The sequence below is a fragment of the Amyelois transitella genome, chromosome 17 (assembly GCF_032362555.1).
Source record: "Amyelois transitella isolate CPQ chromosome 17, ilAmyTran1.1, whole genome shotgun sequence".
NCBI lineage: Eukaryota > Metazoa > Arthropoda > Insecta > Lepidoptera > Pyralidae > Amyelois > Amyelois transitella.
The window spans coordinates 9942412-9967544 of NC_083520.1; the positions used below are offsets into that span (position 1 = coordinate 9942412).

General features: G+C 37.7%; 1 protein-coding gene across 1 annotated transcript; it reads right to left on the reverse strand.

Annotated features, from left to right (window-relative positions):
* Window positions 1–470: 470 nt before the first annotated feature.
* Window positions 471–24127, reverse strand: LOC106142366 (SET domain-containing protein SmydA-8). Its single transcript, XM_013344100.2, has 12 exons — window positions 23969–24127; window positions 17275–17314; window positions 9352–9500; window positions 7471–7608; window positions 6639–6800; window positions 6057–6246; window positions 5134–5334; window positions 3917–4149; window positions 3060–3201; window positions 2174–2291; window positions 1806–1909; window positions 471–1197 (listed from the first exon to the last, which is right to left on the reverse strand). Exons 2-12 carry the CDS (start codon window positions 17299–17301, stop codon window positions 1057–1059), a joined length of 1605 nt encoding a protein of 534 aa, XP_013199554.2. The 5' UTR covers window positions 17302–17314; window positions 23969–24127; the 3' UTR covers window positions 471–1056.
* Between the last annotated feature and the right edge of the window lie 1006 nt (window positions 24128–25133).

A 25133-nucleotide genomic window follows, 5' to 3' on the forward strand; every position in this document is an offset into this window, starting at 1 on the left:
AAATCAATTGTGTCTTTTAGTGATAGGAATGAATAAATAATACCACGAGATAAATAAATAATTTAAGAAAATAAAATTAACATTCATCAGTAACATTTTAAGGTACTCAATTTAGAGAACGTTAAGTAGTTAGTAAACAAGTATAAGTACATATTTTATCAAAACTGAGTATTATAATTAACATAAATTAACACAAAAATACTTTTATGATTGTGTCTGGTATTAGGGAAGTGTCCACAAAAAATACTTAACAAGTACAGCAAGTATAATTTATTAATTTAAGATTAAGTGTTTAATATAGTCTTTTTTTAATCAAGAAGGCACATTTGTTGAAATTCTAAAGCTCAGATATTTGACATAGTTTTAATTTTCACATTAAGGTCAAACCGATGAAAGGCAAAATGATTTTGGACTATATCTAATTATCTAACTGTTACTTCTAGACGATAAACTTCATTTATCTTTTAGACTTTTCTGTCTCAATCTTTATATATCGCAAACCCATCAATAAGGTAATCTGGTTAAACATGTCGTCAAGTGTAATGGGTTTTTAATTAGTTTCGCTGTAAAAGGCGATTAAGGCATAGGTTTATAAGCTTGGGATTATTCTTTACGGCTAGCAACCTGTCACTATTTGAATCTCAATTCTATTATCAAGCCATACAGCTGAACGTGGCCTATCAGTCTTTTCAAGACTGTTGGCTCTGTCTACTCCGTAAGGGATATAGATGTGATTATATGTAGGTATGTATGTAATATATAAAATATACATATATCACGTCTTTACTTTAAAAGGGCCCAATAGTCTCGAAAATACTGAAATTCCTATAATTAATTTGAACAATAATTATAATTAACAAAACGAAAATACATATCCACGAACCACATCATCTTAACATTTTAAGTACTTAGGCATGACCAGATCATATGAACTGTCATCTATTTAAACAAACTTCCTTTGCCAGCATGACCGGCATAAAAACATTTCTCTCACAAAACACTTCCATAAACTTAGTGCCTTTTGAAAACGAAGCTCTTAAAGTAGGTGTGTGGGAATCATGATATCTTCCCGATGATTTGCTCCCAGGTCTTGATCTTGGAGAGCGCGTCCCGGGCGGCAGTTGCCATGAGACCCTCGGGAGACTGCGCTGGCTCGTAACCCAGGATTAGGGCAGATTCCGTCAAACAGCTCACGATCTGCGATATGGTATGAAGATGATGACAGATAGATCAATAAATTTAGACCATGATAGGACCTATAACTGATAAAGGCTCCATTTATTAAGAGCCTACATGAAGAAGTAAAAACACATAATTGCACCAAAAACAACGCATAGAACGAAACAAGAATATAAGCAGTACAAAAGATACTATTGAAAGAAATTTCTGTAGAAATAAGTAGTGCCGTTGTAGTAAATTTATCTTGAGTTCAAGTTCTAATTTTACTTTTTCCTTGATGTACATAAATGTATAAATAAAAGAGGACAAAGGAGATAAGTATTTAACAGCAGACAGATCCGAGTTTTCCACTCCTGTACAGATGAACTTCTAACCCCCTTCTAAATACCAAGATGGAGATGAAATAGCCGTCCGACGAGTAGTTTTCCATAAAGATAAATGCAAGTTTACAGATCAGCTCAATTAATGAGCTCAGAAATAGGCGCGTAGACTGACGACCTTCTTTGATTCAACTTCTATTTAAGTATTTTCATCTCGAATATTACAAATTACTCTAAATACCTTGGCAATGTTAACAATCTTACAAAAGGCGAGTTTTATATTCAGGTTGATTTCATAAATGATACCTCTTTGAGCCGACTCCTCAAACATTCCTTGGAGATGGTCTTCTTCTCGAAGTCCCGAGTTGTGAGAATCATCAGTGGCGCGTGGAGTTCGTACAGCGTAACACCTGACAGACGAATATTATTTTTAAAGATATCTCCCTCTCTTACTCATCTTTGTGTGATCCCAGTTGCATCCGTCACTTTCATCTTTTAAAAGATACCGTTATCATCTTTTGGTCTTTGACAATAGACTAGGTCTGATGTGGAGGTAAGTTCTTTTTGAATAACAAATGTTAAAATATCAGATTACGACCTGAACTGAACGACAAAACTGAAGTTGGTAAAGCCAGTTTATATTGCAAGAAAATGCATGTCTCATGAAGTCATACCTCTTAATCTTGAATAACCGGGTTCAATAACATCAAAGACCGTCATGAGATCCCTACAGATCTCGATTTTTCTCTTCAGTTCCTCCTCCGGCATCTCGTGGATCATGTAATTCGCAACCTGAAGTTAGAAAATTAGGTAAGATTCTCTGATTATTATAAATTTATTAACACAACACCCTTTTCTATTGTAAACTAAATCCTTTATTCCACGTCCGTAGCTCTCTTTTCTGATCTTTGAAGTTGACGTTCTTCTGCATTGACGCTTTGGAAAGGCAGTAAACTAAGTTTTAAGTATGTTGTTAAAACAAATGATATGACAATTATTAAGTGATGTTTGAAATGTCCCATAACAATGAATAAAAATTTTGAAATCACTAGAGAGATTTTTATAGGGAATCGAGAAAGGGTAAGTTTTTAGAGTAAGCATAGCTTTGGCAGTACAACCCTCCCATGATTCGGCGGCGATAACCAGAAAATTGGTGGAGCCATGGGTTCCTGTGGGTGGCACAAGATCCTGGCGTAAAGCTGTAGTCACAGTAATGTAATTTTAGGTGTTAAAGCCTGACAGAGAGATTTCCTTCCTCAGAATTCTTCAAAGGGTACCCGAAACCGCCGAGCTTGCAAGAAGAGAGTTATGAATGTAGCTGAAGCGAAGGAAGTATGCAGAGATCGTGGCAAGTGGAAAGATGGAGTCTCTGCCTACCCCTCCGGGGCGTGTTTTTATGTATGTATGTAGAATTCTTCAAATATCTTTTTCCTCCTTGCGCGAATTTAGGTTACATCATAACCTCTCGAACCTCTCGATTGGGATTTTACCATAATTCTGTATTACATTATCCAGGATTTCTCAGGCGTCTTGTCATAAACAAAAGGTGATTATACAAACCTTCCCGTAGAGTTGACTAAGGGAATGCTTCGCAGACAGACACAGGTAGTGTGTGGGATACAACACGTTTCTGTATTTGTGAAGGAAGTTCTCGAAGCCGGGCACGTCATTCGCGTCTATCTGCTCGTGCTCGTCCGTTAACCTGGAATCAGTTATATACTTAGTTAGATACATACATATGCTCACGTCTATATCCCTTGCGGGGTAGACAGAGCCAACAGTTTTGAAAAGACTGAATGGCCACGTTCAGCTATTTGGCTTAATGATAGAATTGATCTCCTAAAAAGGAATCCCAAGTTTTTTCAAGCCTTTTACGACATCCATGGGAAAGAGATGGAGTGGTTCTTTTCTTTTTTGTATTGGTGCCGGGAACCATATGGCACTTAGTTAGTGTTAGTGTTATAGTGATATGGTCTGATAAAAGAATCAACACGCTATAAGAGTGTGGCTCCAAAAACTCGTGTCACGGAATGGGCATCCTACGTCCCCTTCTGTGACTTTCAACATCTATTGATCACTTCCTAAAGGCTTTATCTGATCTCTTTAGCATACATACATACATATAATCACGTCTATATCCTTTGCGGGGCAGACAGAGCCAACAGTCTTAAAAAGACTGATAGGCCACGTTCAGCTGTTTGGCTTAATGATAGAATTGAGTTTCGAATTGTGACAGGTTACTAGCCTGTCGCCTAACAAAATAATCCCAAGTTTATAAGCCTATCCCTTAGTCGCCTTTTACGACATCCTTGGGAACGAGATGGAGTGGTCCTATCCTTTTACCAATGGTGCCTAAAACCACATTAAGAACTTTTTAGTGGTCAATTTATGAATGACCAGCTCAGTTCCTGACAGACCTCTTGAGCAGCAGCTGCACGGCCGCCGCGGTCATGGAGTAGGAGCAGCCGCGGCCGTCGCAGCCCCAGGCGGCGGCGGGCCGCAGCGGCGCGCTGGGCAGCACGCGGCCGCCGCAGCGCGGGCAGCGGAAGGCGCTGGCGGCCGTGCCCAGCTCCGTGCGGTCGGCGCAGCGTGCGCACGCGCACTCGAAGAACTTGCTGTGCTTGATGTGCTCGCGCCGTTTTAACGTGCCCTGGTATAAGACATATGGGGATATTCTCAAGCGTCTCATGGATTGGCACATAAGAGGATATTTTCTAGCATCTCATGAATTGACACGTGTGAGGATATTCTCAAGCGTCTCATAGATTGGCTGTAATGTCTTTGATAAAGAGCGTCTGAGTTCGAATCTGTAAGGTGCTCGATTAAAATGCATGTCGCAGAAAGGCACAGATTCAAATCCTACCTCGGCCATGTACCAATGACACCTTTCAAAGTTATGTACAGTTTGAACACTAACCGATGCTCTTACGGTGAGGGAAAACATTATAAGGAAACTTGCATATTAAGATAACTGGATGTGTAACCATGATCGATCCATTACGGGTTAAGTTTACCTGCAAAGATTGCGGAGGTCGGATGGGAGTCGGTTTATGTAAAACCTGACTCAATGCAGGATCCATGGTCGAAGGTATACCCTGGACTCCTCTCCAGAGAGGTGAGGATGAAACCAGGATTACAGCCAGGAGGAAGAAGTCTTTAACAGAATTGAAATCGATAACGCGATTCAAATAAACGTCCTGTGATAAATTCACGTATCTGTGGTATATTTATGAGCCTTTCTGAACAAGTACCGTTGTTGATCAGGAAGATGAGAAACTCATTAATGCTTATTTCTTTTACCTATGTGTCGAGTAGGGTATCTTAGACAAGGCTTATATCAGGATGGCTAAAACGCGAATACGACCCAAAAGCAATCACCATAAAATATTTTTTCTTTCATTCATGTCTCCTGAAAAGTATAAGCGTATCATAGCGATATCAAATCCCAAGCTTTATTGTCCATAACCGCACTTATAGTGGTGGATCTCCCTGGGACCCTTTCAGCATTAGTGTATGTGGTGTTGGAGGTACATTTGTAGTACCAATTACTAGGCAATACGGGAACTACTCAGCCCAGATGGTATATCTAAATCCCCATCAACCTTCAATTAATTTGACCTGAAATCAAACTAACCTGAAGAGTGTAAGCGTAACACAGCGATATCAAATCTCCTGCTTTATGGTCCACCGCCGCCCTTATTGTGAGGGGTCTTCCTGGGAGCCTCTCGGCGTCAGTGTGAGTGGTGGAGGGCGTACAATCGTGCGCAAGGAAGTAGGCCACGTCGTACAACGCTCGGGCGTTGGCTCCACTGCCACCTACTTCGAAGGCGTTAACCTGGAAGATATATAATTGGTGTTGTTATAAGTATTAGTGCCGTGTGGTTCCCGGCACCAATACAAAATAGAATTTGGATCTCAATTCTATCATTAAGCCAAATAGCTGAACATGGCCGATTAGTCTTTTCAAGACTGTTGGCTTTGTCTACCCCACAAGGGATATAGACGTGACTATATGTATGTATGTTGTTATAAGAGATGTTTTATTGAAAATTTTATCAATAACGTAAATAAAGGTCTGAAAAATAAACATTTCACTTTATTTACATACATACATAAAATCACGTCTCTTTCCCGGTGGGGTAGGCAGAGAGCACATCTTTCCATTTGCCACGATTTGTGCATACTTCTTTCGCTTCATTGCCATTCATAACTCTCTTCATGCAAGCTCTTCGGTTTCTTGCTAGAACATCTCTGATTTGATCAAGGTACGTTCGTCTAGGCCTCATAAGGCCTCTCCATCTACGCTGTTCAGTGAGGGCCTTCTTTATTTTTTGTCAAATATTTTGATCTACCCTCTTTTATTTGCTATTATTTACCCATCTTGTCCTGGTCCCATTTTAAAAGACCTGGCCCGTAGTATAACATGACTCGTGTCAATTTCTATGCTTCATCTACGCTATTTGTTAATTAGTTGGCTGTGCCCGCACTGAATATAACTCAAGCCTTACAAGTGGACAGTTTATATAATACTAAGTAGATATAGAACTAAGTACCAACTTCCAAAATCCCGCAAATTGTGTGTATCTCCTCGCTGTCATACTCCAGCCCCCACTTCCTCATCCTCTGGACTACATGCTTCTCGTTCATGGGCCAGATGTCTCCGCGAGCTCGTCGCAGCTCGTTGTGGGCTTCCATGGCGGACATGGCTCGCCATTTCTCAGGATCAGCTTTCTTCAGGAGTAAACATCTGGAATAGTTCATTGAAACATTTGTTTGACGAAATATTCGTATTGAAATAACTAGTTCTACATTCATGCATGTTTTTTAATGTAGACAATGTGTATTCGTCCATGATTTAGATTTTTTTATATTTGTATATTGACGTCCGATGAAAATGCTGCAGTGTAGTTTGTTCCGCCGCTTCTTCTACACATGCGCTTTGAAAGCTGTAGTGGTTATAATTAGATTTAAGTTATGTGACGTCAATAAGTGATACCTTGTATCCAATTTTGAAAATAAATCTATTCTATTCTAAACATTTACCAAATCTTAGATCTTTAAGAAGCCAAATTGCAATTTTTAAGAAAGCTCTGAATCAAGTTTCAGTGAAACAGACATATGATCAAATGAACTATTTACCTCAAAGGCATAAGGGCCTGGTAGGAGTCTTTCAGATCTTCAAGGTTGGCGTACTCCGGCGTTATGGTCTTCAGGGTGTCACACTCGTATGTGGAGTGACCGGTGTACTTCCCCTGGCCAGGGCATGATGCGCTGCACATTGGCCACTGGCATCCTTTGCACCTGTACATACATACATATGGTCACGTCTATATCCCTTGCGGGGTAGACAACAGTCTTGAAAAGACTGAATGGCCACGTTCAGCTTTTTGGCTTAATGATAGAATTGAGATTCAAATAGTGACAGGTTGCTAGCCCATCGCCTAAAAAAGAATCCCAAGTTTGTAAGCCTATCCCTTATTCGCCTTTTACGACATCCATGGGAAAGAGATGGAGTGGACCTGTAGTGTAAATTATCTTTTGATTTAGAAGAAAAGCCAAGAGAAGGTGAGATGTACTTAGAAAAATAAAATAGAGTGGAAGAGTCAGTAAAAATACACTCAGATCATGATTGATGATGGTATTACGACGTCTTTATCCCGTACTGAGAGTGGATAGAGCTAACAGTCTTGCAAAGACTGGAGCCACGTTTAGCTGTATGGCTAATTAAGATCCAAATAATGATAGGTTGCTAGCCTATCGCCTAAAAGAAGAACCCCAAGTATGTTAGTTTATCTCTTAGTCTAATTAACTCACTAACGACTTATGATCATTTTATACTGCAGTGATGAAATACTAAAATATAACATAGCACAAATAATCGCAGCTGATAGCTGTTCGTGATATAGGTATATTAATTAACCCAAAGCAAGAATATTTAGTCATTGCAATGAAAGCAACAGTAATGACTCACTTAGCAAGACTGCTTTCATCAAGCTCCCTATAGCATCCGAGGCAGATGAGTCCACACCCAGTGCACGGACCCACGGCCAGGGCTGGAGTCTGGATGATGATCTCCCCGGCGTGGATATCCGTGGATGCCACTAGGTATCTGAAAAGGGATAGATAGGAGACGTAATTATACAGCTATATTGCTGCTCTGAAGCTAAAAGATTGTTAACTTATTGTTGTGCCTTAGCCGCTAATTTTGAGTACGGCATTGTACAATTGCATTTTCCAAAGATATACAGGGTGATTTTTAATTCAACTGCATAACTCATCTAAAGGATATTTAACACATTAAAAGAAAAATATCAGTTCATATTTCAGAAAGTACGAAAAAAAATAAAAGTATCAAAATCCACGATCCTAAATACGTCATATCACCCCGGCAGGCGGAAAAGCGACTCGTAAGATTCAGAGGTCAACGACACAATTCATTCAGCTGAGCGATCTCGACAACTCTGTACCTTACTTGATCTTGATACTAGAAAAATAATTTATTTTTCAGACATTTATTTGCATGTTTAGTTTTAATTTCATTTTGTAGTATTGGTCTTTAATAAAGCGTGTGACGTAGTTTTTGAAGGTTTTTTTAATGTGAAAATGATGACGTTTAATTTAAATAAAAATAGGCTCAAACTGCTCAGAAGCATGGGTATAGTCTATGTTTAAAAGGATGCAGTTGTTTTAAATGTCACCCTGTATATTGTTAAAAAATATTTAAATAAATGAAGACCAGTGGAGTGAGAATGAAAGCAATTTAAATTTTCGGAATTTAAAAAATTTAGTGTTGTGCTTTTAACTTCTATATTATTTGCTTATGAAGTAAACCTATTACAGTCAACTTAACCAAGTTGCACAAATTATACTTAGGCCATGAATCACAAACTTTAGTGTAAATTAGACAGCTATCTACCTAAATATTATTTTATTTCACAATGCCTTTATAAAGGTAATCTTGGTCTGAAAATCACAGCATGCATGAAGAGAGTTATGAATGTGGAAGAAGCGAAAGAATTATACAGGGATCGTGGCAAGTGGAAAGATGTAGTCTCTGCGTATCCCTCTGGGAAAGAGGCGTAATTTTATGTATGAATGAAGACATTCATCTAGCTATATATAGCTAGCGTTATGTTCTATATAGACATGACATTTGTACTTGTGTGCAGGGAATCTAAATAAACCTTGATTCATTCAGGATATCTCAAAAGGGTTTATTAAGAGACTGCAGGGAAGTAAATTACGACTGAAATGGTAATAGGAATTTCAGATTTTACGCGAGCGAAGTTCCAACCAAAAGCTCGTAAATGTTAGCACAATAATCCAGATAGCAACACTGTATTTGTGTCTACTATTATCAGACTGGCTAGACTGAAGTCTCTAAAAATATATTTTATACGATTTTCAGATCTGATTTTATGTACATATTTTTTTATGCAATACATGATTTAACTGAGATTTTTTGAACAGTATTTTGTGCCGTGTGGTTTGAGCTCTATGGATAACAGTATCTCCTTAATGTATTTCGTAAAAGGTGACTGTAGCAGTACTTTTACCTACTTCAATTATCATGATGTTAGAGAGCTGAGGTTCCCCTGTCACCCCGGGTGCCTCTACAGTTAGGACGTACAAACATACATACACAAAATCACACCTCGGTAGGTATAGACTACATCTTTCCACTTGCCACTATCCCTGTTTACTTCTTTCGCTTCATCCACATTTATACTTCCTTCATGAAAATTCGTCGGTTTGGTTCTTGATGTGATTTAAGGGGAAGTAACCATGATAAAGCTAGGTGAATGATGTTGATAAACGACAAGGTTATGATGATAAATCATAAAATACCAACCTGCCCATAATATCTGAATGTTTCACTTCATAGCAAACTTTTTTCTCTGGCGCTCTTTGTTCCGGAGTCACCTCTCCATCATCAGTGACTTCAGTCTCGTCGATAATGTTCTCTTTATTCCGGCCATCATGCTTCCCGCGCTTTTTTTGCTGTAACACATCAAAACCACAGATCAATAGATCATCTATAAATACGAAATAAACTTTCTTGAACTGTCATGTTTGGACTGTTTTCTCATGTTCATATGCCAATAAGAAATGCCGTAAGCAACGAAATATCATCTCTCACATTTCGTAATAACATAAAATATTTCGGAATATTCGAAGCCACCAACCGTACTAATCACAATAAATGTCTACACTGACTCCAAAAATTATGTTTCCTCACTTTTCATCTTCAACATAAAATTATGATTCACGATTTATTTAATTGGGCTTACGCAGAATAAACGCAGCAACATCCGTCGCATGGGATTCCACTGATTTACAATATTGTCTGCTGGAATTTCGCGATTTTCTCGTGAATGAAGAGAGACACATCAGCGGTGTCCGGAAAACGTGGACTGAAGTGACGTGTGGAAGTTATGAATGAGTGTTTAGATGGAAGCCGTGTCTAGATGTATTTCCGTGCTCCACTTGACCGCCGTGCCAATGGATCGATGTAAAAATTCGTTTCATAACCCTGCCGATGATTTATATGACCGTGAAATGGGATAGGTTAAGGTTGGGTTACATGTAGTGTTTGTTCTTCCTGATCCGTGTTCCTATGTTGATATAGACTAAGGCCTTATAAGGATTACTAGGTATACCTTTTATTTTGGCGACATTTTGAAGCTAAACTGTAAATGCATGATAAAGTCTTGATTAGGGTAGAATCTCTAATTAGCAAAATTTAGAGGACCAATACGCTAGTCCCAAAATTAAATCGAATGTGTATGACTTTGGCTCTTTTGCCCAAAAACCTTCTTCTTCCTCCTGGCTTCAGACCCGGTTGCATCCTCACCACTCTGGAGAAGAGCCCGAGGTAAGCTCTTGACCATGGTTCCTGGATTCGATCGATTTGACCACCTACGCTCTGATTCTATGGATAAACTTGATCTTATATAAGTATTTTAGACTTTGACAAAAGACAAAAACTCAGTTTTTAATCATTCATAGGCGAAAGGGAATAACGGGAATTAAGATATTGTCCAAAAATCTTAAGTTGTGGTAATTGCTTCAAGAATTCCCACGTGAAATACTATCACGATATGTTTGTATCGTGTACCTTACATTAGTAACTGTTGCTGTACGAATTAACACTCGAGATTATCAGTGTAATGGAGCATTACAATCTGCTCATGCGCACATCATAGGCTGGAGAACTTGTATTTATATATAGAACATCTGATAAATGCCGTGTGGTTCCCGGCACCAAAAGAAAAAAGGTTGGTAACGTTGAGCCAGTTTTGATCAAATGTAATACATACATACATTTATAGTCGCGTCTATATCACTTGCGGGGTAGACAGAGCAAACAGTCTTGAAAAGACTGAAAGGCCACGTTCATTCAGCTGTGTGGCTTATTGATGGAATTGAGATTTATGATCCTGTAGGCGATGGGCCCATCATATATATCGCCTACAAGAGGAATCCTTTTAGCAAGTGTATTAGCCTTTCCTTTAGTCACTTTTTACGACATCCATGGGAAGATATGGATTAATCATGTTCTCAAATTAAATTCATAGGTATTAACTAAATGGTAAATTGTCATTTCACACGTTGAAAGTTTATTTACGTCTGCCGTAACACTTCTTGGCAGTTACTGTAGAAATCGCTAACAAAAGACCAAACTATTGTTATAATCGTGTCTTTTGGAACCGGACCAAGGCATCATGTGGTGGAATTAATTTGTCTTTAGTTTAAGGAATGTTAACTTATCATTTTCATTTCTCATTAGCATACTTCACACTCAAAATAGACAACAGCTGTATATATTTTTTTCCGTGGACATATTTTATTGTGTTTCTTTGAATATTGTGTTTAGATAATTTGGTGAAACAATGTAGTTGAAATAGTTTGTATGGCTTGGAATTGGGACATATAAATTCTATTTTAAGAGGAGCTGTAAAACAGAGGAATATGCTAAACTATTTATATCAAACACCACTTTATAATTAAAGTTATTGCTTAAAAGATGAAAGCCAAATATTTATTTACATGTACGAATTTACCAAACCAATATTTATTTAAACATCGTATAAACCATTTTGTATTCTAAGTTTGCATAATTGTATAGTTGACGCTATTGAAGAAAATTCTGCAGTGCAATTTGTTACCGCTCCGTAAACTTAGTTTAAAGTAATTTAGGTACCTACTTGACGTCAAACAATGTTGTGAAACCAAAAGATATGACAATTATTAAGTAAAGTCGAGATGTCCCATAATGATGAATAAATTTTTAATTCGAATTTGAACTATAGTTAAGCAACACGAAAAGAAAAATAGACAGATTAACATTACAGTTTCCTAATACTTTTGTGTTGGTGCCGTGTGGTTCCCGGCACCAACACAAAAAAGAATAGGACCACTCCAGCTCTTTTCCATGGATGTCGTAAAAGGCGACTAAGGGATAGGCTTACAAACTTGGGATTCTTTTTTAGGCGTTGGGTTAGCAACCTGTCACTATTTGAATCTCAATTCTATCATTAAGCCAAAAAGCTGAACGTGGCCATTCAGCCTTTTTAAGACTGTTGGCTCTGTCTACCCCGCAAGGGATATAGACGTGACCATATGTATGTATGTATGTAATGAAAATAACGAGTTTATTGCTCGTCTCCCGAGATGACCGAAGCAGTTTTTCTTTGAAGCCAAGCTGCGACCAGCGATTGATTTAGACAGTTTATAGCGCTTGACGAAATGTTTATGGCATTTTTAATACGGCCGCGTGTAGTTTGCCTCGGGCAGTAAAATTATGCCCGTCGTAAAAGTCTTTGCAAATGTAGGTGCTCAACGTTGTTACAGCTCTGATTTTAAATATTAGGACGAGTGTTTAGATTGAGTAAAAACTGTGCGCAAGTTTGATCAGGTAACAATTCTGAAAATAAATCTGAATTACGATAATTTAGCTGTATGTCTTCTTTTTCCAATAGTAGATTTTAATAAGACGTTGATTTGACTCAGGTTTTTGATATATGTTGATTGAATCTTCATATCATATCTTCAAACCGATCAAGATATTCCAATGAAAATGGCTAAAAGACGATTATAGGTTTGCTACGTCCATCAATAGGAAATATTAAGCAAGGAGAAAAGAATGTCTATAAGCGTGAAACGTCATGACAATGTTTTACTAGGAAAATATTTGAAATGCGTTATTCGCGAAAACTGTGACTCTACCAATGTCAAGGTTGAAAAGACACTGGATAGCATTTTCAATTTACATTTTTGTGTACCTGAATGTCACCTGATACTCGTATTAGCTGGTCCCCACGCTTGATGACTGACAAGCTGTCATCAGCCCGGCAACATTGCCAGATAACTAAGTCAGATATTGACAGACACGCTTACGTGTTAATTATTATGTTACTTTGGTTTCTACTCGTGTTTACTTTGGTTACATGAAAGCAGTTATAAGGTCAGTTATTTTGCTGTTTGGAGATGTAGACAATTTCAGCTGGTTTTGTGTTTCAGTTCAGAGTATTGCTGCTGCTGCTGCATCTTTGGAACCCACTGATTCCGGAATGTTTCATATAATATCTAAAAGGAATTGTTCTTTATGGATGATATGATGAGTAGTGGACAAAGTTGAAAAATACAAACAGTAAACCCTGTGTCTGTCAAAATATTTTTTCATATCATAAGTACTTTCAACTTTGAAATCATTTTAGCATGCTCCCGAAACCGAAACCGAAACGATTTTAATTGGGACGACTGATGAAAGCTACGATCTTCCATTTATTAGTCACTCCTTGAATGATAAGAAGAAGATATCGGATAATGAATGTCATAATTTCCGCTATATTCGTGTATTTATATCGGCGATATCGATCGAGTTGGCAGGTCTCCCGCGCATCTGCGGCCTACATGACGTGCGCACGCGGCTGTCACTACTGCATTAGCAGAGCATATTGTCTTTTCTATGTTTATTAGTTATTGGATTTCTTCAATCAATCGATGAATTTGCTGTCGATTTCATAAACAATTTTCTTGTTTAAATTTTACTGGCGAAAAATTCCTTCTTAGTACCTATCTGCAGAAGTCATGGAAGGCTCTTATAACCGCCGGTTCCCAGTTGCATCCTCAGTTGTTATTTTGTCATTTTTCTCTCGCTATTTGACTGGACAGAATTCCACATCATTACAGCTCGGCGTTGTTTCTCAATTCCCAAGCACCATACGGTTTTACGCCACCATTTATTGTTTCTTCAAACATTTTGTTTACTAGAGTGCGTAGGTATTCAGCTTTTACCGAATATGTAAACTCATACACAGTCATCAATTCCCTGAAATTGATTCATTCATTTCCAATATGTTTAGATGTTAAGGGATCTGCTAGCAATAATATTATTTTCACGCCATTATCATAACATACAGCGGCGTAGAAGCGATTTCTCAAAATTACAAAATGAATAACGATGTGTCTGTTTGTAACTGGTTACTGGAAAATATGACTGTAATATTTACACAAGAACTTTAGCGTTGTAAATACAGGATAAGTAAGTACTTGCTCTCTTTCTTAGCGTATTGCTGGGTGCGTTTTCAGCTGACTTCAGAGCTCGGTTCACTAAACTAACTAAAAAACATTTAGGGATAATAATTAAATTACACTTTTTTTTCTTCAAATATTTTGTTTGCTTAATTATTTTTATACGGTTGTACAACAATCTGCCTGCCACTTTTGACAATTGTCGCTATGTCTAGCTCTTTGCCGCATCAGAAAGTTTAATTCCCTATAAATAAAACAAAAAATAAAAACACTGCACTGACATAACGGGATTATTCTTTTGAGCCAACACTAAAATCGTTTAAAGATGCATTTTTCACAAAACCGTAAGCGAAGCAGCTGCATTGGCAAACGACTGCCGACCAAAATAAATGAACTTGCTATCTGAAAGTCTCAAGGGCTAATCGTGTGAATTTCTGCTGGCCCAGTATGCAGACTATATTTAGGAGCATTATACCTGATGACTGGGACTTGCATGATTTGCACTCGCGAGATGCAGAAACATATTTTGACGTTTAATGTTTATTAAACGTCAAATTATGTATATCATGTCAACTGTACAAGTTTTTAGCTTCACAATGTTCTTCATCTGACAGAATTTCAATTATACCTGTTTCGTACTAAATGTGCCGTGTGGTTCTTAGCACCAATAAAAAAAAATAGGACCACACCGTCTCATTCCCATGGATGTCGTAAAGGCTTATAAACTTGGGATACTTCTTTTAGACGATGGACTAGCAACCTGTCACTATTTGAATCTCAATTCTATCATTAAGCCAAACAGCTGAACGTGGCCTATCAGTCTTCAAGTCTGTTGGCTCTGTTTAACCCGCAAGAGATATAGACGTGATTATATGTATATCTATATGTTATACCAAATGGTGATCTTACGATTTTGTATCACCTGTCTTTACTATTAAAGGAAGGAATGATAGAATTGAGATTCAAATAGTGACAGGTTGCTAGCCCATTGCCTAAAAAATAATCCTTACTTTGTAAGCCTATCCCTTAGTCGCCTTTTACGACATCCATGGGAAAGAGATGGAGTGGCCTTATTCTTTTTTGTATTGGTGCCGGGAACCACACGGCACTACCGGGAACCACACGGCTGCTTTAATTCTTTTTGTTTTCACTTACAGAACCTTAACCCACATTGAACGCACACAATGCCAAAAGAGTCGATCCTATCCAAAGTTTATTCGTCGGGAATCAGTCTGTGGCATCAATCAATGGGCACGCCGATCCGCCAGGCGACGCCAGCCGTGGCGTGCCAAGATGCCAGCGGTATCTCGCGTGCCGACGCGGAGGGGCAAATTGCGGGTGCGCAATGCGTAGCATTCCCGTCTCATTTGCTCTTATTGTTATATGCACTAGTGTAAATTGGATCCTAGCCGTGTAGTTTCCGGCACCAATACAAAAAAGAATAGGACCACTCCATCTCTTTCCCATGGATGTCGTAAAAGGCGACTAAGAGATAGGCTTACAAACTTGGGATTCTTTTTTAGGCGATGGGCTAGCAACCTGTCACTATTTGAATCTCAATTCTATCATTAAGCCAAATAGTTGAACTTGGCCATTTCGCCTTTTCAAGATTATTGGCTCTGTCTACCCCGCAAGGGATATAGACGTGACCATATGTATGTATGTATGTAAATTGGATCAAAATTTAGCTTAACTAATTTGTTTTTAACACGGGGACTCGTGACATTATATGGATAGCTACCTAATTTTTCAACGCAATTAAATTTTGACTTGCCGCATTGGTTTCTTGTAGTGAAAAATAAGACCGGTCGATATAATCCTTTCGAAGTCTTGAATGTGATAACTGGCAGGCAAGGCCCACTGTTGAATCCTTTTAGTAGACTACGAATTTCTAATAAAGAAAACTCAAAAGAAGACAATCGTATTGGTTTGCAGATATAACAGTATAACATATCTGCATATACCAGTGGCTATAAAACCTGATGACCTACGTTAGAAACAATTTAAAAAGTCGTCATTACAACCTAACTTGTCCACAGCTGAAAGATGCCTTTAATCTTTTCCAGGCTCTGTTTACCCCGCAAGGTACTTAGACGTGATTATATGTATGTAAGTGTAGTTGTAATTACAAACTGTATACAACTCCAAAGATCATAAAAATAATCTACTCCTAATTTCGTAACAGACAAGATTGGCATAATAATGAGTTGCCTGCCCTGGTCTAGCTGTTAATGTTCATGATTAATGTTTAGGTTGCTTAGAGTGATTTGTTGTCTTCAAGACAAATAGACCTGACCGGTGCCACTTGTCTCCTCAACTGAAATGTCAAGTAACGTTCCACATTATTTACATCTTGCGACTCTCGTGTTGTAATGATTTCGGCCCTAGCTATCTTCTTCCCGGCTATAGTCCCGGTTAAATCCTCACTACTCTGTTGAGGAGGCCAATTATTACACCCTGGACCATCCTGGATTAGGTGAGTCAGGTTTTTACACGCACATGAACCTCAGTCTAAATATTTGATCATGGAAACACACACACATTCAGTTCCCTGAATATGCAGCAGTTTTCCTCACAATGTTTTCCTTTACCGTAAGAGCATCGGTTAGTATTCAAACGAATATACGTAAACTTCGAAAATTATCATTGGTACAAGGCCGAGATGAGAATTGAACTTATGCCTACGAGAGCAATGAGCATTTCAACATTGCACCATACTGATTCGAACCGAGAACCGCTTTATATTAACCACAATATCAACAAAGTGAGGTTATAATAAGACATAAAGAAATGATGTTATCAAGCTATTGAAGACAGGACATAAACTAGGAAGAATTTTTTTTTGAAAATAAACTGTGGGTCGCAAAGCATCTTTGGGTACAAATGGGAAACCACACAAATGGGAAAGAGAAAGACAGTAAAATCTATTTCCCAAATGAGAAAGGGATGAAGACAGTAAAACCAATTTCCCAAATGAGAAAGGGACAAAGACAGTAAAACCAATTTCCCAAATGAGAAAGGGAGGAAGACTGTAAAACCAATTTCCCAAATGAGAAAGGGAGAAAGACAGTAAAACCAATTTTCCAAAAACGAGTTAGAAAGTTTCTTATCAATATTTGAGTGTTTTCCGATAGAGATTACTTGTAGTATCACTTCTCTCCAAGTAATTGTCCAATGAGGCGGGGGTCAAAAGAAAATATCTTCCAATTGGTGCTCCTTGAAATTTTAATACACGTACCTTTTTCTTATGAGACTTCTTGTGCATGTCGCCTGATGTTCTGTAACAAGAAACATAATTTAAGTTTTCATTTTAGTCGACACATAAAGGGGGTAATGAGTAACAGATGTTTGACCAGCGCTTGTGAGATTTGAAATAAAATATTTCAATTTAAATATACGTGCCAACAATATTCTTGACTCTGTCTGACTTTTATCTAGTTACTGCGATTCTTTTATACCTCTTCTGCTTAATTTACATCAACCTTTGCCGTTTGGTTCCCGACACTATACAATAGGACAATGAGGAACGCATTATTGGCTTGGGATACATGTAAGCGATGGGTTACAACCTGTTACTATTTGAATCTCGATTCCATCATTGATCTATACAGCTGAATGTGGCCTTTTAGTCTTTTCGAGACTGTTAGTTCTGTTTACCCCGCAATGGGTATAGAAGTAATTACATGTATGTACGTACATCAAGCTTTTCAAGCAAGTTAGTAGATTTACGGTACCTTTAACCCGACCTTTCACCAGAACGAATTAATCAAGTTTCGTACGTACTAGCACAGTACGATAAACTTTTATGAAAGGAATCAGGAGAAGAAAGGGATGTGAGATGATCTTCAATCAATGATTCCCTTTTATGCAATCCTGACTACACCCTTTGGCAGCTACCGCATCTTTAGTTATACTTTTTGATGTAAACTTGATTTTTGTCCTATGTCTGTTAGCATTTGTATCCAAAAAAGCTCAGCTATAGCTAATAATAAGACATCAAAGTCCGCGCGTAATGATCTCAGCTGTTAGTAGTCCGCCATCTTTGACGGACCATCTAATGAGTTTAATATTACAACAGCCGTCCCAATAATGACGGTTTGTTTGGCTGGGAACGAAAATTTAAATTTAGAATACAATTCCCGCCAATTGAAAAACATGATGTTTGAGATAATATCGTAGAACTAGATTAACTCAGCTCCGGCCACGTAAAAGTAGTTTCTTTGCTGTTTCGAAACATTGGTTTTTCTTTTGAATGCGTTTTAAAACAGGTAAGTAGATAATTGGAAGGAGCGAAGGACTGTCGACAGGACCTTCTTGTAACTGTGTGAATTTCTGTGCAATAAAGACATTACAAACAAACAAACCTTCCGTTTCATATTACAAGACGTGATTACAGTTTTGTTTTGATCGTAGTTATTGCACTAGATGCAAGCTCATATTGGGAGTGATCCTTTTGAAGAAAGATGAGACCTGTGGGTTCCATGATCAGAGACTAACGCCAAAGAAATTTTAAGTTCTCATTAAATCTCTGTCCACAGCTATCTGGCCCAAATAAAGAGTGTCACCGGAAATTCTTTACGCAATACTGAACACGGATTGTGTCCCATTTTTATACGTCTGACTAAGTAGGTACGTCCGATTCAATTAAATTCCACGCAAAGAATGCCGACTTTACACACAAAGACGTATTAAATATAACTAGTGGTTCGCCGCGAACTTAGCCCTCGCAAACAAATTAAATTTTACAAAATTGTGAATAGTTATTTCCAAATGGATTACGCATGTACTTAAAAATTCTATTATCAGATCCTATAAATGTTTTAAATTTCACCATAACCGCGTTAAAAACATACATACATACAAAAAATGTGAATTAAATTCCAACGTGATTTTAACAAACATGTTTGATAAGTGTGGAGGGTCAGAATCTTTGTTAGTTAATCATGTAATTTACATAAATGTAGGTATACATACCAACTCTTTCCCGGACCAGAGGGGTTAGTGCGAGTTTTACTCTAACAAACGCGCCGAACAAGTAAACGCGAATTTGTATTTGATTTGATCAGCTCCACCTAGTGGTAACGCGACGGCACTAATGTAATTCCATACAAATTCGCGATTACTTGCTCGATGCGTTTGATCGAGTAAAACTCGCACTAACCCCTCAATAAGTAGACATATCTTATAACTTGCCACGAACTTATACATAGTTATTTAAGATTTGATGAGATTCATTAATTATTCAGATATCATGATCTACTTTGTTAGTAATACAAAAAACTTAAAGATAGTTTTCATATGAAAAGTTATTATAAATAGTTATAAAAATAAATATACTATATATATAAGGGTATGTTGAGATGATTCGGTCATGTGGAGAGGATGAATGAAAACAGGTTGACTAAGCAGATATACAAGGAGAGTGTGGAAGGAAAGGTTGGAGTGGGAAGACCTAGACGAACGTATCTTGATCAAATTTAGGACGTCCTGGTAAAGAGTCAGGTCAAAAGTACCCGAAACCGCCGAGCCTGCATGAAGAGAGTTATGAATGTGGATGAAGCGAAGGAAATATGCAGAGATCGTGGCAAGTGGAAAGAGGTAGTCTCTGCCTACCCCTCCGGGAAAGAGGCGTGATTTTATGTATGTATGTGTGTATAAATACTATGGATATTTAACAAATAACACATGTACAAAATTGTTTATATGTTTGTTAGGGATCTTAGAAATGGACTATTACATGGAAATAGACGTTGTTTGTATAGATCAACCAGTTTGTGGATGAGAGATGATAGACGATACAAGAAAATCCGAGATAAAATGGTGACTCAGATGCTTATTGCTCATCGGGGAACTAGTTCTTTTTGTATAGATTCTCAGGATCTTTGGTAATCGTATACAAAAACATAACGTCTTTATCCTTTACAGGAAGCTTGCTGGGTAGACACAGCGAATAGTCTCAAAGAAAATACTGAAAGACATCGTCCAGTCACACGGATCTTTAGCGGGAGCGATAGTTTGGGTTCGACCGTCACCACCGGGAAGATCTTCCGCCAGGCTAGTCCTGTAGAACCGCGCGACAGACGATGTTGAGTCGGACATTGTTGTAGCTCCGCTCCAATCCATCGTGATTTAGACTCTTCGCTGTGATTGGCTGGTGGCGTGTGACGTTCAAAATGTCACCGCAGATTCTTCGCTGCTATTGGCTGAGCGTGTCGTATTCTTTGCTGTGTTTGGCAGATGACGTGTGTTAGAGATGTCGCCACAGATCCATTGAGCTTTCTGTATTAGTTAAATTCAGCTACCCGAACAACTTAACAGCTGGTAAACACCTTAAAGTTTCCTATAAAGCGGTCTTAGTGATTGGTTTAATAAGCTAGATATCTCTTTCTTATCTTTTTCTTATCTCAAAGGTGCCAGCCTTCGACCACTTCGGCTCGATTTAGGTAGCATGTTCCTGTACGTGACCGTACTAGTAGCTCTCTAGGCATTTCTGCCTAACCCAACTTCTTCCTCTTCAAAGATTGTTCGTAATCATTCGTAGAACCACAATAGATATTCGCGCTGACTCAAATTAACCAAGTAAATTAACACTAAAGCACACCATAATAGTATCAACACTCACGTATTTATTGTTCCACGAAGTATAACTGTTTCTGTCTGTCAGTGCCTTGAAATTAACAGTTAGTTGTCTTGTCTACATCTTCATTAACTCTGCGGTAATAAGTACTAGTAAGGTAAAAATAAAGTTGCTCTCCATCTATAAAATAACCACTAACATATAAAGTTAAATCACTAATAAGTATCATAAAGAACCTCTTTTTTCTCTATCTGTATGGGCTACGCTAATCTCGGAAAGTTGTGAAGAGATTTTGTTCCTGATTGCAGTATGAGAAAGAGGGTTTTCTGAAGAAGGATTCTATCTATGAATACTGCCCATGCGATGCCGGGGCGGGTCGCTAGTAATGTTAATAATGACTACAAAAAAAAAGTTATATATGACTTAGGATAAGGAGGCATAATTCGTAGACACGTCGTAGTTCTTCGTAGCATGCATTTTTCGCCTCGTAGCATCATTGGCTTTGTCGTAGCATTTTTTATCATAATGACTATTTTTTTGCCGACTTATAAAATGGACTTATATTTTACTTTCTTAACAAAATAGAATCTCAGTTACGTTGAATAGACCATTTATCAAGGAAGGCTTTAGGCTATATAACATCACGTTGCAACTATAAGGAGCAAAGAAATACTGGAATATGTGAAAAAAACGGCGAAAATAATTCATCCTTGAGGGCTCCTAAATAACTATTCCACGCGGACGAAGTCGCGGGCACAGTTAGTAATTTATAAGCATAGTTTAAAACGCCAACAATTTTTGGTGGCTCAAGAAAAATGTTTTTGTTTGGAAAAATCCGAGGAATTGCCAGTTGGAACTCATCTCGCTTCGCCAGTTTGGCTTTTGTTAAAAATACATGACCGTTTGTTATTTGTTTAGATATTTTGCATCTGGGTGACTCAATGTGATTTAAAATACCGACCAAGAGCTGCTCAGAGAGGCATACAGTCCCGATTTGCCGTGTAACCACTCTATCTCTTTCCCATGGATGTCGTAAAATGCTGCTAATGGAATAGGCACATAATGCAAGTGTATCCATCCGCTTCTTTTAAGCGACGGGCTAGCAACCTGTCGCTATTTAAATCTCAATTCCATCATTAAGCAATAGTCTTTTCGAGATTATTTGCTCTGTATAAGTAGGTACTTATCTGATTTCTATATTGCCTCCGTTGTCCTATTAGAGTTAAGATAGCGTTATATTTTATACATTGATTTCTCTGTTTGAGTCGTTTTTTTTTAAATAAAATATGCGGATGCACAGGCTTATGTACTTGGGATTCTTCTTATAGGCGGAGGGATAGGAATTCTATCATTAAGCTATCAGTGTTTTCAAGACGTTTAGCTCTGTCTACCCTGTAAGGGATATTATTTGTTTATTAAAACTTTATTGTACAAAATACAAATGTATAGCACAATTGTAGAAGCATTATCTACCAGACATACCTATCTAGACGATATAGACGTGATTATATGTATGCATCGACTTACGACAACGACTTATTACTATTAATGCAAGATCAAATGCTTTCAATCTTACAGTTCTTTATGGCTCTATAAAAAGTTTGTCGGAATTTTAAAGTAATTAAGCGTGTTAACTGATGAGCGCTAAAAACAAAAACCATTAGGATTGACCTAATTTTGATTAAAAGCAAATCATCTAAGTAGATCACCATTAGGTTTATTATTGTATTCAGAGTTTACTAGAATTATACGTCCGCGTAAAGGGAAAAATCCTTCCGGCGGGAATTGTGGAAAATGCTATCTTTTTCAGGAGCAAAATAGCCATTATCTACCTGATGTAAACATGTAAATCGTTTTAAATACTGTAACACCGAGGAGATCAAAGTTAATCATTGTGTGCAGATAAGTATTATCGTACCTCTATAAAATGTCTTAAGCGATAATTAGAGATTACATAGATATAACTATATAACTATTTTCACGTGAAATTTGGAGAGTCAAATTACCCGTTTTGGTCATACTTAGGTATTTGATGATGACCCAAAAAGTCCCAAAGATTTTATTACTTAAAAACTGTTAGGAATTAATTATAAGCCATTAAGAAGTAAAATACAAATGAAGACTTTAGGTAATCTAAATATATCGTTCGGCTTCCGCATGGATTAACCTTAGAATAAAAACAAAGTTATTTATATAGGGTATAGGTAAAAGCTATCAAAAACAATTAAGTATTCCTAACGATTATTTTAAGGTCTAAAAAAAGGTTCGCTGAAGAAAACACTACCTAAATAAGGTCACGGAACAATCGAACTCAAATTTTGTTTTGTTATATGACATTAATGTTTTATTACGGAAATATTTACATCAAATATTGCTAGTAGGTACTTGTTGGCTTGTGTTTACAACAATAAAATATCGTATGAACGTGTAGTTTATTAAACATTCCTTGTTTTATGACAAACAATGCGTATACAGGCATGTTTGGTAATACATATCTCTCTCCCCCGATACATACAACTTGGGTATTTTCAAGGCAAGAGTGAATAGGGCTGATTTCAGCATGCGTGCCCCACCTTAGGCCTCATCTTGTTGACCACCATATTGTGGTCAAGCACACTTAAAAAAAAAGGTAGGTACATAAACCAAAATAGGTATCACGTCTGTAGGCCTTATCCTCAGACAAAGATAATTATGATTTTTGAGACTATGTAAATAAGTACGTACAGTTATCATAATCTCTTCCTGCATTTATCACTATCTGAATCTCAATTTCAGCTGAATGTGGATGAAGCGAAAGAAGTATGCAGGATCGTGGCAAGTGGAAAGATGTAGTGTCTGCCAGCTGCCTACCCCTCCGGGATAGAGATGTTAATTTATGCTTTTAAATCTGTAGTTTTAAAGTTAATTGACTCTAATTAATTAATTTCCTTGATTGAGTTTCGGAATCTGCGAGGCGATCTACGTGTGAGAAGATAATACCTGTAGGTAATGCTAATCTGTAGTTACTAAAAGTTTTTCAAGTCTAGCACTGTGATTATGATGTAGGTACTGATGTACGTTTCTTAGTAAGAAGCTAATACAGGTGAAAGTATGCAGCCTAAAAGAAATAGGTAGGTAGATACTTAAATTAAAACTAATTGCGCATTTGCGGATCTACATATATTTACTTAGGTATTCATTGCAAAAAAAAGTGAACGAAGAAAGTTTTACTTAATTGTTCTTAAGTTGTGTGATTTTTTAAATATAATACAGATATTTATCTATGAAATGTTTATAACGATATGGTTGTGCCAATGTTTTCATTGATATATGTTTAAAACAAATATGCAAGATGCCAAACCCACAAAATACTTACTCAGTAATTACGTTACCAACGTTACGAAATTAACACTACAATTCACTTAAAAGGTTTTATAAAATTAAAGTCAACACCATAAAAATCACACTAATAGAAAAAACAATACTCCGTAAAATGGCGGGAAAGTTTAAAGATGGAAGCGTCCGTTTTCCCGCGCTCAACTGCCGACTATGGCGCGCAGGGACTCGCCGTTTGCTTGACACAATAAAATTGAGCATTTACACCCTGGCCGAGTCAGAAGTCGCAATTACGAAATAACCATACAACTGGCGATTTGCGGAGGAATTTCTTGGAGCTCACTTGGCAGCGGTAAGCATGTAAAATGAATTTAATAGTGCGAAGTATGTTGGTGATATTTCTTACAAACTGTTTATTTTCACGTGTGAAAACTAAATAAATCTTAAGTTTTCACACGTGAAAATAAACAGTATGCAAAAAGGAAATGACATGAAATTCGCTGTGTCGAACATACAAAAGGGTTTTAGTTTACCGATTATAGATTTTGAATCGTTAAAACCGTGCTTCTTTACGGTGTAAGATCGGTAGTGAATGGGTCTTGTTCACATTCCTAACAGGACATACTTAAGTAAATCTTGAAATACTACTAAAGAAGATGGTAATAATAAAGTTAATGTTAATCTTATTATCAGAGGATTTTGAGAACATACAAACATATCATCACGTCTATATCCCCTACGGGGTAGACGGAGCCAACAGTCTTGAAAAGACTGAAAGGCCACATTCAGCTGTTTGGCTAGATAGAATTGAGATTCAAATAGTGACAGATTGCCAGCCCATCGCCTAAAAGAACAGTCCTAAGTTTATAAGCCAATCCCTTAGTCGCCTTTTATGGCATCCGTGAGAAAGAGATGGAGTAGTTACTATTCTTTTTTCTATTGGTGCCGGGAACCACACGGCACACGGACTTTGAGCAACCCACTGTTATTGTAAAGTGCGAACTCTTCTATTCAACGCTAACGCACGCATCAAATGAGATTAGCCTATCCTAGTATTGATACATACAAGTGTAGCTATCTCTCGAAATAGGCAACGAATTTGTATGACCTATCAAAACAATGTGATATAGTCCGCGGCGGCGGCCGAACAAACCCGCGGGCATCAACTAGTTTAACGTCGGCAGACGTTCCGAAATAGCCATTTT

Excerpts from the sequence above, each read along its gene's own strand:
- LOC106142366 (XM_013344100.2), bottom strand. The coding sequence starts at position 17,301 with ATGCACAAGAAGTCTCATAAGAAAAAG. Across the intron at positions 6,801-7,470 it reads GATGAAAGCAGTCTTGCTAA|GTGCAAAGGATGCCAGTGGC; the intron begins GTGAGTCATTAC and ends ATGTATGTACAG. Across the intron at positions 6,247-6,638 it reads CAGGCCCTTATGCCTTTGAG|ATGTTTACTCCTGAAGAAAG; the intron begins GTAAATAGTTCA and ends GAACTATTCCAG.